At 41.3% G+C, this 11,672-nt stretch overlaps 1 protein-coding gene across 10 annotated transcripts; it reads left to right on the top strand.

Moving 5' to 3' along the window:
- Positions 1-88: 88 nt before the first annotated feature.
- Positions 89-10,986, top strand: tbc1d2 (TBC1 domain family, member 2). Of its 10 annotated transcripts, none has more exons than XM_035161717.2 (18): positions 89-262; positions 926-1,009; positions 1,195-2,230; positions 2,385-2,496; positions 3,009-3,129; positions 3,354-3,463; positions 3,880-4,070; positions 4,318-4,587; positions 4,831-4,959; positions 5,033-5,143; positions 5,251-5,423; positions 8,393-8,504; positions 8,766-8,966; positions 9,071-9,258; positions 9,372-9,492; positions 9,594-9,779; positions 9,939-10,060; positions 10,350-10,986. In XM_035161717.2, exons 3-18 carry the CDS (start codon positions 1,196-1,198, stop codon positions 10,549-10,551), a joined length of 3,384 nt encoding a protein of 1,127 aa, XP_035017608.1. In that variant the 5' UTR covers positions 89-262; positions 926-1,009; position 1,195; the 3' UTR covers positions 10,552-10,986. The 10 variants fall into 10 exon arrangements, 9 of the variants coding, with proteins under 9 accessions (XP_035017608.1, XP_035017607.1, XP_035017611.1 ...); XM_035161716.2 differs by having other exon boundaries at positions 564-1,009; XM_035161720.2 differs by having other exon boundaries at positions 89-1,009; positions 1,195-1,409; positions 1,548-2,230.
- Positions 10,987-11,672: the final 686 nt, after the last annotated feature.

Below are 11,672 nucleotides of genomic sequence, written 5' to 3'. Positions count from 1 at the left end.
AGAAGAAGAAGAGGAAGAAGAAAGAAGAAGAAGAGAAGAGAAGAGAAGAGAAGAGAAGAGAAGAGAAGAAAAGAAGAAGAAGAAGAGAAGAGGAAGAAGAAGAAGAAGAAGAGAAGAGTAGAAGAAGAGAGGGGGATCAGGATAGACCGGAGGAGGAAGGGAAGAGAAGGAGAAGAAGAAGAAGAAAACAGCTGCTGTAGCTGTCAATCAAACCGGATCCATTCCCAGCCAGGTGTGTTCATGTGACGCCCCCTTTGCTCAGGTGAGACAAAGTACATTTACTCTGTTTACTACACCTGTACAACATGTACCCAGTACCTGCAGGTACTCACTACTTTACAGAGTACTTAAGATAAGAAGTATTTTATTAGTGCCACAATGGGGAAATGTGCAATATAAACTTTATATGTGTGTGTGTGTGTGTCTACGTTTTTTGTTTGAGTTTGTGTGTGTGTGTGTGCGTGTGTGTACGTGTTTTTGCTTGTTTGAGTTTGTGTGGGTGTTTGGTTTGTGTGTGTGTGTGTGTTTGTGTGTTGTTTGTGACCAATGTCTCCACATTGAAGACACACCATATCAAACTGTCCCTCATGTGGAACACGGAAGGAACCATCCAGTGACTGAGACGAGAGTCCAGAAACATAAAGACTTGGACATGTTTCACTTTCATGTCTTTACAACAACATTTAACCGAGCAGAAAACACTCACAAACTTCCCGAAGCGCCTGAGCTCTCGCTCCAGAGCTTCATTGGGAATGGAGGGACGGAGGACATGGTGATCCGGGTAGAGGCCAGTGCCAGAGGGGAAACCTCCTCTGTGGTGAACCTGTTCTCCATGAGACACAGTTCTGATCTGTAAAGAAAACCACCAGAGCTTTTTTCATCTAGAAGCATAAGAAATGTTCCTGTGTCCGACCTGCTCTCCCAGGGCCGACAGCACCTGTTCCACTGTGGAGCTGAGGCACCATGACGCCATGACACACGGGAAATACACAGAAAAACTACACTAACAGTACGTATTATGAAAAACCTCTTCGCTCTTCTCCACCAAACCTCCACCACAGAAGAAGAAGACCTCTGATTCTCTCATGCAATAAAAAATAAATCAAGTTTATTTGTGAGATTAAAAACATTGTGATGTTTTCAGATTAAATGTCCTCCATAAAACTTTTTTTCTTCTATTTTCTTTTCTTCCAGGATGGATGGAATTCAAGAAAATCGCAGCAGTGCCTCGTCCCATTCACTTTCTGGCCATGTTGAAGATGAGACGAAGGATGGAGACCAGCAGAGCACAAAGTCCCAGAAACACCAAAGACCAGCTGAGACTCCACGGACTGAGGAGGAACCAGACCACCAGGAGGCTCGGACCAGAGCACAGAAACCAGAAAGTCCTTCTGGTAATCTAACACCAGGTAGATCAGCTAGAACCAAACCAGATCAACCAAAACCAGATCCTTGTTCCACAGAGCAAAAAAACCCAGGAGATTCTCCTGTAACAGATGAACCAAAACCAGATCCTCTTAAATTACACTTGAAACATTCTCGTACAGAAACACAGGAACCAGAAGACTCTCCACATGAACCAAATCCACAAATACTACCTCCAACTACACCAGATCAACAAAAACAAGATCCTCATCCCAAAGAGAAACACAACCTGGGAGAGTCTTCTGCAACAGATGAACCAAAACCTGATCAACCAAAAACAATTCCATCAAACCCAGACCCTCTTTGGCAAGAACAACCAAAATCAGATCACTCTCAGGACCAAACCCAGGTCCCCCCTGAGCCCACGAAGGATTTAACTGTCTTCAGTATATCATTCGAAAAACAAAACCAGAAGGAGCACAAGTCCAGAGACCAGCAGGACCCCCATGATTCTCCTCCTCCTCCTGTTAACGATCAGACCCACCCCACCAAAGCGCCAACACTGGCTCCACACGTTACCATTGAGGTGTTCTGCGACCAGGTGAGACCCCGTCCTCAGGATTCTTCCTCAGGTGAGCCCAAATTGTGCAGCTTCCTGCAGAAACAAGGGGGGCCCCTGAGGGCCTGGAAGGACCGGTGGTTCACATATGAAGACAAAAAGAACCAGCTGTTCTACTACCGAACGCCACAGGATGTGATGCCGCTTGGCCGAGTGGAGCTCAGTGATGCTACCTTCACTTATCCACTAAAGGCAGAGACAGGCACATTCCACATCAAGACACATGAACGAACCTTCACACTCAAGGTAGGGTTAGGTCACTGTGTGAATGTGTGTGTGAATGGGTAAATGGCAAAAACTGTAATGAGCTTTGAGTGTCATCGAGAGAAAAGTGCTATATAGAGATCTTTATAAATACAGACCATCCTCATCATCGTCTCACAGAGACCCCTCCCCCCAGGCGCAGACTCAGGAGCTGATGCTCTATTGGCTGCAGCAGCTGCAGGTGAAACGTTGGCAGCACAGACAGACGTCCTCCTGTCCAGACTCGACCAATAACAACAACAATACAGGTGAGACACGCAGTCCTGCCACATGACATCATTCAACTACTGTATAAACATGTATGTAAAATATATATTAAATGATTCATACTTATTCTAAAAATCCCAAATGAAAAAAAAGTTTATATTTAACACATGATAAGTAAAATAAATAATGTTTTTTTGATTTACATACAAACAGTTCAAATGGGACTGAAAAACATTTCCTCTGAATTTTAAAGATTACAAACTTAATGTGAAAATCCGATGGTTCAGGAAACGTTTCCTGTGATCAGCTGTTTGTGAGTTCAGTGCGGAGGGTTCTCACCTGGTTCACCTGGTTCTCTGGAATGTGATCGTGTCCTGACGAGTCAGAAAGAAACAGGAAATGTTTTTAGAATCAGACGGACTCAGATCAGATACTTCAGTTTATACACTAATAGGAAGTACATGAACACTTACATCTAGTACACTTACACAAAGTAAACTTACATGTAGTACAAGTACATGTTGTAAAGTAATTCTGTTTCCTGTTTCTCAAGATGACTTCCTGCCGGTGCGGAAGAGCCCTCTGGGTCTGGTGGGGAAGGATGCCGCCAACGCTTCGTCACAACGAACGCAGCTCACAAATGTGTCAATCAAACATCCGCTGATCGAGCTGCAGTGAGTGACCTCAGCAGGTTCTGTGACGTTTTAAGTGTTCTAGAGGTTTCTTCTTCTTTCTTCTTCTTCTTCATCTTCTTCGTCACTGAGGTAAGAGATGTGTTAGTCGAGAGTCCGATGACACTTCTGTCATTCTGACAAGAAACCTCTACATTTCCCATGAGCTTCAGCTTTGTGTGTCGTTTGTGACTATAAAAAAACAAATGTAGTATTTCTTTGTTTAGAAACTCGGTCCACAGTCTTCGTAAGAGATCGTCTCAGGAGTGGAGTCAAAGTGTGTTTCATGTAGAAGCTCCACCGTCGACCCCAAACCCTGCACACATTAACACTACCGGTACGTACTGTACTACAGTTAACTACAGTATTCTTCTACTGCAGTACTACTGCAGTACTACAGTGATAGGATACTAACTGCACATAATTATAGCTCAGATATAACAAAAAAAGGTTCATTTGGAGTAAATAAAAGTAATTAATAATTCTATAAATTTACTGGTGGTGAGACTCTTTAGATTAGTTTCTGGGTCCTGATGCATCTTTAATCGACTAATGACTTGTTGGAACTTGATTCAGGACTTGACTCAGGACTTAAGAATATTGACTTAGGACTTGATTCAGGACTTGTTGATCCTGAATCAGGATTTGTTGATCTTGAATTGGGACTTGTTGATCTTGATAATTACTTTGTATTTATTGCCATGTAAATAACTTCTCACATGTCACATGCTCCACTCTCATTGACTGAGCCAGCAGGTCCAGTGTTCCCATCAGAAAGTAGGGAATCCTCGTCCCTGCCTGACAGTCGTAGCAGGGAGACGAACAATCTCAGCTTGTCCACCATGCCGGTCCTCCGCAGAGACACTCCATCCTCGTCCTCAGACCGTACGTCCCACCAGAAGCAGAACAAACAGATGCTGATCGAGGAGGTCAAAGCTCAGAAGGTGATCAGATAAGTAGCGGTTTTATTCATCTCCCCTTCACCATTCTATTCTAGAATAATCCGGCACTGTAAATAGTCCCCAACAATCGTTCTTCTGTTTGATACAAACTATACTGTTACATTAAAATTAAAATAGTGTAGATTTGACCTTTTTCACGTTTTTAAGGATCAATGCTTCATTGTTTCCAGGTTTATTTTAGTCTTGACTCACAGTCAATGATGTGATAGTGGTTCTGTGTCTCTTCCAGGAATTAGTCTGGATCCTCCATAAAGCCTTGGAGGCGTCTCAGCTGGAGAAAAGAACCTGTGCAGAGTTTTTGGCGGCAGAGGGTGAGCAGAAACGTCTGGAGCTGCTTCGACACCGAGAGCGGCAGGTGGCTGACCTGCAAGGTCGACTGGAGGAGTCGAAGACGGAGGCGGAGGTAACGAGGAGGAGTCTGGCTCAGAGAGATGTGCAGCTGGCTGAGCTGCAAGATGACGTCAGGATACTGATGGACAAGAACAACGCCAAGCAGGAGGTTAGATCACACCTGAGGAGGAAGCACAGGGGAACCAGATGTGGAGTCATTCACAGTTGTCGTCCCTCTGTTCTTTATTCTCTCATGATTTTTACATCTGAGATCAGGTGACATGTCATCATCAAACAGCTGAGTCTGATTAATGTGATCAATCAATTATCATGAATGAAAGAATGAATGTGTAGAAAAACAACAAATGATGATGAGTGATGTTCGACTGACATGAACCCTGTTTCCTGTCAGGTGATCATTAAGCTGTCTGATCAGGTGACCGTCTGTATGTCCAACCCGCCGTGCTCCGCCTCGTCCTCTGGTGGCGGTCTAGACTCTCAGGCTTTCAAACAGCTTCAGCAGGAAAACGAGAACCTGAAGGTGTGTAATCTGTAATCCAGTATTAGTGGATTCTACAGTAATCTGTAATCTCTGTGCGTGTTCTCTCCTTCAGGACGATATTGAAGCGTATAAAACCCAGAATACATTTCTAAACTCTGAGATTTATCAGCTGACGAAACTGTGGAGGAAAAGCTCAGAACAAGAGAAGAGTCTGATGGTGAAGGTGGGTCAGAACAGGAACCTGCACCCAAGTGTTATTCAGTTGTTTTCCTGTTAATCAAACATCACAGGAGGTGACCTCTCTGTGTCCTTCCCTCTGATTGGCTGCAGTGTGCCTACCTGGAGGCCAGTAACTGTCAGTTGGAGAGCCGTTACCTGGGTGTCCTCCAAAAGCTGCAGGAGACCAAATCTCTGGATCCGGTCCAACGTGGGGCCGTTCAGAAGATGATTGAGGACGCTCTGAAAGTAGAGCTGAAGAGCGACACCAAGATCAACACCAACAGGTAAAAACAATCCTCATCATCATCTTCATCATTCTTTGAAGGCACTTTACATATTAAGGTTAAGACTTGACAATATTACAACCAGATTACAACCACACTATAATAACAAATATTATATAAACTATAGAAGCGGTTGTGTATCATCATATTTAAGCTCTGTGAGACTGGCTGTTATAATGAAAAAAATTAGAGTCATATTTATAGATGTAAAGATGTTATTAATGATACCAGCAACGTTCATTTAATAATAATAATAGTAACAATAATAATTAATAATAATTGTTGAGTATTATAGGGTTAGGGGTTAGTACTAGACCTACTATTGGTGAACAATAGATGGGCCTACATGTGTATCCAAAGTCAGTGCACATGTTGTCTTCAGAACAAAGGAGAGCTTCCAGAACTCAGTCTCCCAGTGACTTCACTTCTTCACACCTCGGTGTGAAACCTGCCCCTGGACCCAACTTTCAACCACCATTGGTCAATAGCCCCATACACCGCTGGTATTAACATGTGGCCCCACATGCGTCTCGTGATCAGATCTCAGATCTAGACGCAAATAGACACGTAGATCGTTTCTGTTCACGAAGACCAAGTAATGTTGTTTTTACGCAGTCTGAGTACACAAATGTGTACACAGTACACAAGTGTTGATGGAAACATGCTCGTCCATGTATAACATTCCTTCCACAAAATAATAATCAAGCTTTCCGACCATCAAGGCCTTACAATGGCTTTTCGGTGAAAACAAACAACCTGTAGACCTCGCTAACCCTGACCCTATCCAGCAGTTTGAAATATGACTCTATGTCGCCCCCTCTGGCTCCAGGAAAACATTTGACTGTGATCGCCAGTGTCGCTAACTTCAAGTTTCTCAGAATAGAGTCGGAAACATGGACATGTTGGTGGCGAACCGGGAGCTTCGGTTTAGGGTTAGATAAATAGATATATATATATGTATCTACAGGCTATGGTTTAGGGTTAGATATATATAAGTATATATATTTATATACAGTCTATGGTTCAGGGTTAGATATATATATTTATATATATTTATCTACAGTCTATGGTTTAGGGTTATATATATATAAGTTCATATATTTATATACAGTCTATGGTTCAGGGTTAGATATATATATTTATATACAGTCTATGGTTTAGGGTTAGATATATATATTTATATACAGTCTATGGTTTAGGGTTATATATATATTTATATACAGTCTATGGTTCAAGGTTAGATATATATATTTATATATAGTCTATGGTTTAGGGTTAGATATATATATTTATATACAGTCTATGGTTTAGGGTTAGATATATATATTTATATACAGTCTATGGTTTAGGGTTAGATATATATATTTATATACAGTCTATGGTTCAGGGTTAGATATATATATTTATATACAGTCTATGGTTTAGGGTTAGATATATATATTTATATACAGTCTATGGTTTAGGGTTAGATATATATATATTTATATACAGTCTATGGTTTAGGGTTAGATATATAGATTTATATACAGTCTATGGTTTAGGGTTAGATATATAGATTTATATACAGTCTATGGTTTAGGGTTAGATATATATATTTATATACAGTCTATGGTTTAGGGTTAGATATATATATTTATATACAGTCTATGGTTTAGGGTTATATATATATTTATATACAGTCTATGGTTCAAGGTTAGATATATATATTTATATACAGTCTATGGTTTAGGGTTAGATATATATATTTATATACAGTCTATGGTTTAGGGTTAGATCTATATATATTTATATACAGTCTATGGTTTAGGGTTAGATATATATATTTATATACAGTCTATGGTTTAGGGTTAGATATATATATTTATATACAGTCTATGGTTTAGGGTTAGATATATATATTTATATACAGTCTATGGTTTAGGGTTAGATATATATATATTTATATACAGTCTATGGTTTAGGGTTAGATATATAGATTTATATACAGTCTATGGTTTAGGGTTAGATATATAGATTTATATACAGTCTATGGTTCAGGGTTAGATATATAGATTTATATACAGTCTATGGTTTAGGGTTAGATATATAGATTTATATACAGTCTATGGTTTAGGGTTAGATATATATATATTTATATACAGTCTATGGTTTAGGGTTAGATATATAGATTTATATACAGTCTATGGTTTAGGGTTAGATATATAGATTTATATACAGTCTATGGTTTAGGGTTAGATATATAGATTTATATACAGTCTATGGTTCAGGTTAGATATATAGATTTATATATGTTTAGATATATTTATCTACATCAGGCTCACTGAACAGGGGAGTAAGAGGGAGAAGCCACCATTAGCTGCTAAAGCTAAATTGCTAAGCTAACACCAGACAGGAGAAGTGAACTATTCACTGACTGTGAATTAGTGAGTCGCTGAGAGAGGGAGAGAAATGAGTGTGAAAATCAGAACTAGTGTAGATGTGACTCCAGATTATTCTGTATGAACAGCAGAATTAATAGAGAAGATCAGAGGTCGACCCACAAACACCGAAACCAGAAGTGACACAAAACACTCAGCATGTCAGCACCAATAGAAGTTTGAAGGTAACTTTAATATCAATTAATGTTCTCATGTAATATTAATATTGAATATTTTCTGGGGTAACACAACAGTAGTATCACATCGTGAGTCGGAGAGAGAGAGAAGTGCTCAGTGCATGATGGGAGTCTCCCTTTGTGCACGATTGGCAGCGTTGCCAGATGGGAAATGTTGAAGTATCGTACCAGAAGCTTAAAATTATCGTATTTTGAGTAAAACTATCCTACGCCTCCAGAGTCGGAATGAGACGCAAAAAAATAATTATCCTTTTCAAGGCACAAGGCCCGGTTGAGAGATTATTGATCTTCAGTCTATTGATCCTTTTGGTAAACTGATTAATCCCATGTGGATGAATTTGTGGTGTATCCTCAGGGAACAGGATGAGTACGGCTTTAAAATTATCCCCGACTACGAGCTGGACGATATGAAGCTGCTGGCAAAGATCCAGGCGCTCGAAATCCGATCACACAACCTACTGCACCAGGTGTGAACTGTCCTCTGTTCACCTGTCCTCTAATCACCTGTCCCCTAATCAACTGTCCTCTGTCCACCTTTCCTCTGATCACCTACTCTTTTAAAGTTTATTGATCATTTCATTGATTCCACTGATATTTCCACTGCAGGCGGCTGTCAGGTCACCTGACCCATCAATAAACAATTCATTTCTTAATCAATAAACATATCAGTTGTTGCCTCAGTGTGTTGGAGCGACGCAGCAGAATCAGGATTGACCTTTTCCCTGCAGGAGGGGGTTGAGCGCCCCCTGCTGAGCCGCTGGGCTCAGTACCTGGCCGGCCGGTCACATGACGACCTGTGTCCATCTCCGGAGCTCAAAGGTCTTCTGCGTGGTGGTGTTCCTTACGAGTACCGACAGAGATTGTGGCACTGGATGGTCCAAGCCCGAACCAGAACAATCAGAGACTGCCAGCCCCGACATTACCAACAGGTAAGCACCTGTCCTCACCTTTACACACCCGTAACCACCCGTAACCACCTGACCACACCTTTTTACACCTGTAACCACCTGTATGTACTGTTTTGTGTCTACAGCTGTGTGAGAAGAGTCACACATCTTCTCATCCAGCCTCCAGACAGATCCAGCTGGACCTACACCGAACTTTGACGTCCAATCAGCACTTCTCCTCACCCTCCAGCCCCGCCTTCCAGCAGCTTCGTCGCATCTTATTGGCCTTCTCCTGGCAGAACCCTGCTATTGGCTACTGCCAGGGTCTCAATAGGTACACACATGTGCAGGTGTTGTACTCTATCTGTACTTGTACACGTAAACCTGACTCTTCTGCAGGAAATGCTAATTTACAGTTTGTCAGAATTGCTAAAACACTTCTCTCAGGTTGGCTGCTATCGCTCTGCTCGTGCTCCAGAGTGAAGAAGACGCCTTCTGGTGTCTGGTTTCTGTGGTGGAAACCATCATGCCTCAAGACTACTACACCAAGAACCTGGTGTCCTCTCAGGTCAGAGGACACACTCATTTATCCACCTGTCCTCTGTCCGTCTCTCCTCAGCCTCTCTGATTGATGTATTTATTTATCAGCCTCTCTGACTGTGTGTCCAGGCAGACCAGCGGGTGTTCAAGGATTTCCTGGCAGAGAAGCTTCCTCGCCTTGCGTCTCATTTTGATGACCACAGCGTCGATGTGTCTCTGATCACCTTCAACTGGTTCCTGGTGGTTTTTGTGGAGAGTCTGCCCAGTGACATCCTGTTGCCGCTGTGGGATGCCTTCCTGTATGAGGGCACCAAGGTACGTCATACGAACGCACCACAAAATCATGACAGATAGAGGGCACCAAAATCCGGAAACAAGATCTACACTATAAAAATTAAGGGTGATATGCTTCCCTCACACTCTGGAGACAAACCAGGTGTGTGTGTTACCGGTCTGTTTGTGTGTGAATTACAGGTGATCTTCAGGTATGCTCTTGCTCTCTTCAAATACAAAGAGGACGACATCCTGAGGATCCACGACAGTGTGGAGATCTACCAGTACCTGCGCTTCTTCACCAAAACCATCTCTGACAGCAGGTACCTCCCTGACCTCCAACATCATAGGCCGTGGTTCAGTCCAGTGATAACTCAACCGTGTGTGTGTGTGTGTGTGTGTGTGTGTGTGTGTGTGTGAGTGACTTCATCACTTGTCAGGTTTCAGACGGTGAGAAACAGGAAGTGACAGAATCTGTTACTAGTTAAATGAAAAAACAATTTACTATATATTGATCATTATTATTATTGATCCTGATAGATCACTTTCATTTCACATGAATCAGTAATCAAGCCATTGTTATTGAACCATCTGGGTCATGTATTTGTTCAGGAGGCTGACCAGCATCGCCTTCAGCGACATGAACCCGTTCCCTGGCCGCCTGCTGAGGAACCGGCGAGCACTTCACCTGGAGCGCCTGCAGGGGGAGCTGCGAGAGCTGGAGAAGCAGCAGAGGGAGTTCGTAACGGAGATCATCGAGCACAAAGACAAAGAACTGGACACCATGGTGAGCGAGGAAGACGACGAACTGTGACCTCACGACTCAGCATGCTAGCTCAACATTACAAGAGTTTGACATCACAGTCGTCAAGGTAACAAAGATGAGGTTAGAACGTGTCATTCCAACAGAAACAGTGAACAAAGCTGTTTAAGATCTCAGTCATAAAGAGTCACAATCAATACAAATCAACAACTGGAACAAATATCAATGATTGATTACAAACTGTTACAATCAGCTGGTGACTAAAAGCAGCAGAGTTAATAAATGTCTGCACAGTAACTAAGTAGATGAAAAACTTTATCTGTTGAGTTCAGGTTAAATGTTAGTTTTTTACTACAATTGGTTCACATTTTTATATATATATATTTTCTTTTTCTTCTGTTATTGTTCCATAAATATTCTGTCATGTAAACTTTTGTTGTGGATTTTCTTGATGTTTGAAGTCAATAAAAAGTCTTTTGAACTGGACTTGGATGAAACTCACCATAAAAATAATCCACAGATGATTTAATCATTTTTCGTTGCTGCTCCAACCAACTTCTTGTTTTCATGTGAAAAGTTTCATTAAAATGAAAATGTATTTTCTAATGTGGCTTCAGAAAAAGTAAGACAACAGAGATTTAAACTTTACATTTTATTTTTCTTATAAAACAAAGATACATAAGAAATGATAAATATAAAAAATGGACCCAGAAGAAAAGAAAAACTTCTTTAGTTTTAAAGTCGACACTTCAGATGTGAACGTTTGCTCGTGAGAGGAGAAGTGGAGGCGTCCATCATTCAAACTTTATTCACACTGTCCCAAGATTACGAGCTGCGATGCAGCTGGAAGCAGGTTTATTAACATGTGGTAACCATGACGACCCAGAACAAAAGTTAAACAAATGAATGTGGTAAATAGTCTGAATATATCTTGATCTTTTCTAGTCCTGATGACCAATCGAAGCACTTTACAGTTTTACATTCACACATCCACACAGTGCATCTATGGGCAGTTTGGGGTTCAGTATCTTGCCCATTAATAACCACATTATTAATGTTTTTGGCTAATGCTAATGATATTATATTAGCCAATGTTATTAGCCAATGCTAATAGCACCTGCAGTTTCCCCAAATGCTTCGCAGCCTCAGAGTAACAAGCTAACATGTTAACA

Source organism: Hippoglossus stenolepis, chromosome 7 (assembly GCF_022539355.2).
Source record: "Hippoglossus stenolepis isolate QCI-W04-F060 chromosome 7, HSTE1.2, whole genome shotgun sequence".
Classification (NCBI taxonomy): Eukaryota; Metazoa; Chordata; class Actinopteri; order Pleuronectiformes; family Pleuronectidae; genus Hippoglossus; species Hippoglossus stenolepis.
The sequence above is the reverse complement of the archived record's forward strand: the minus strand, read 5'-3'. Positions and strand labels throughout refer to the sequence as shown.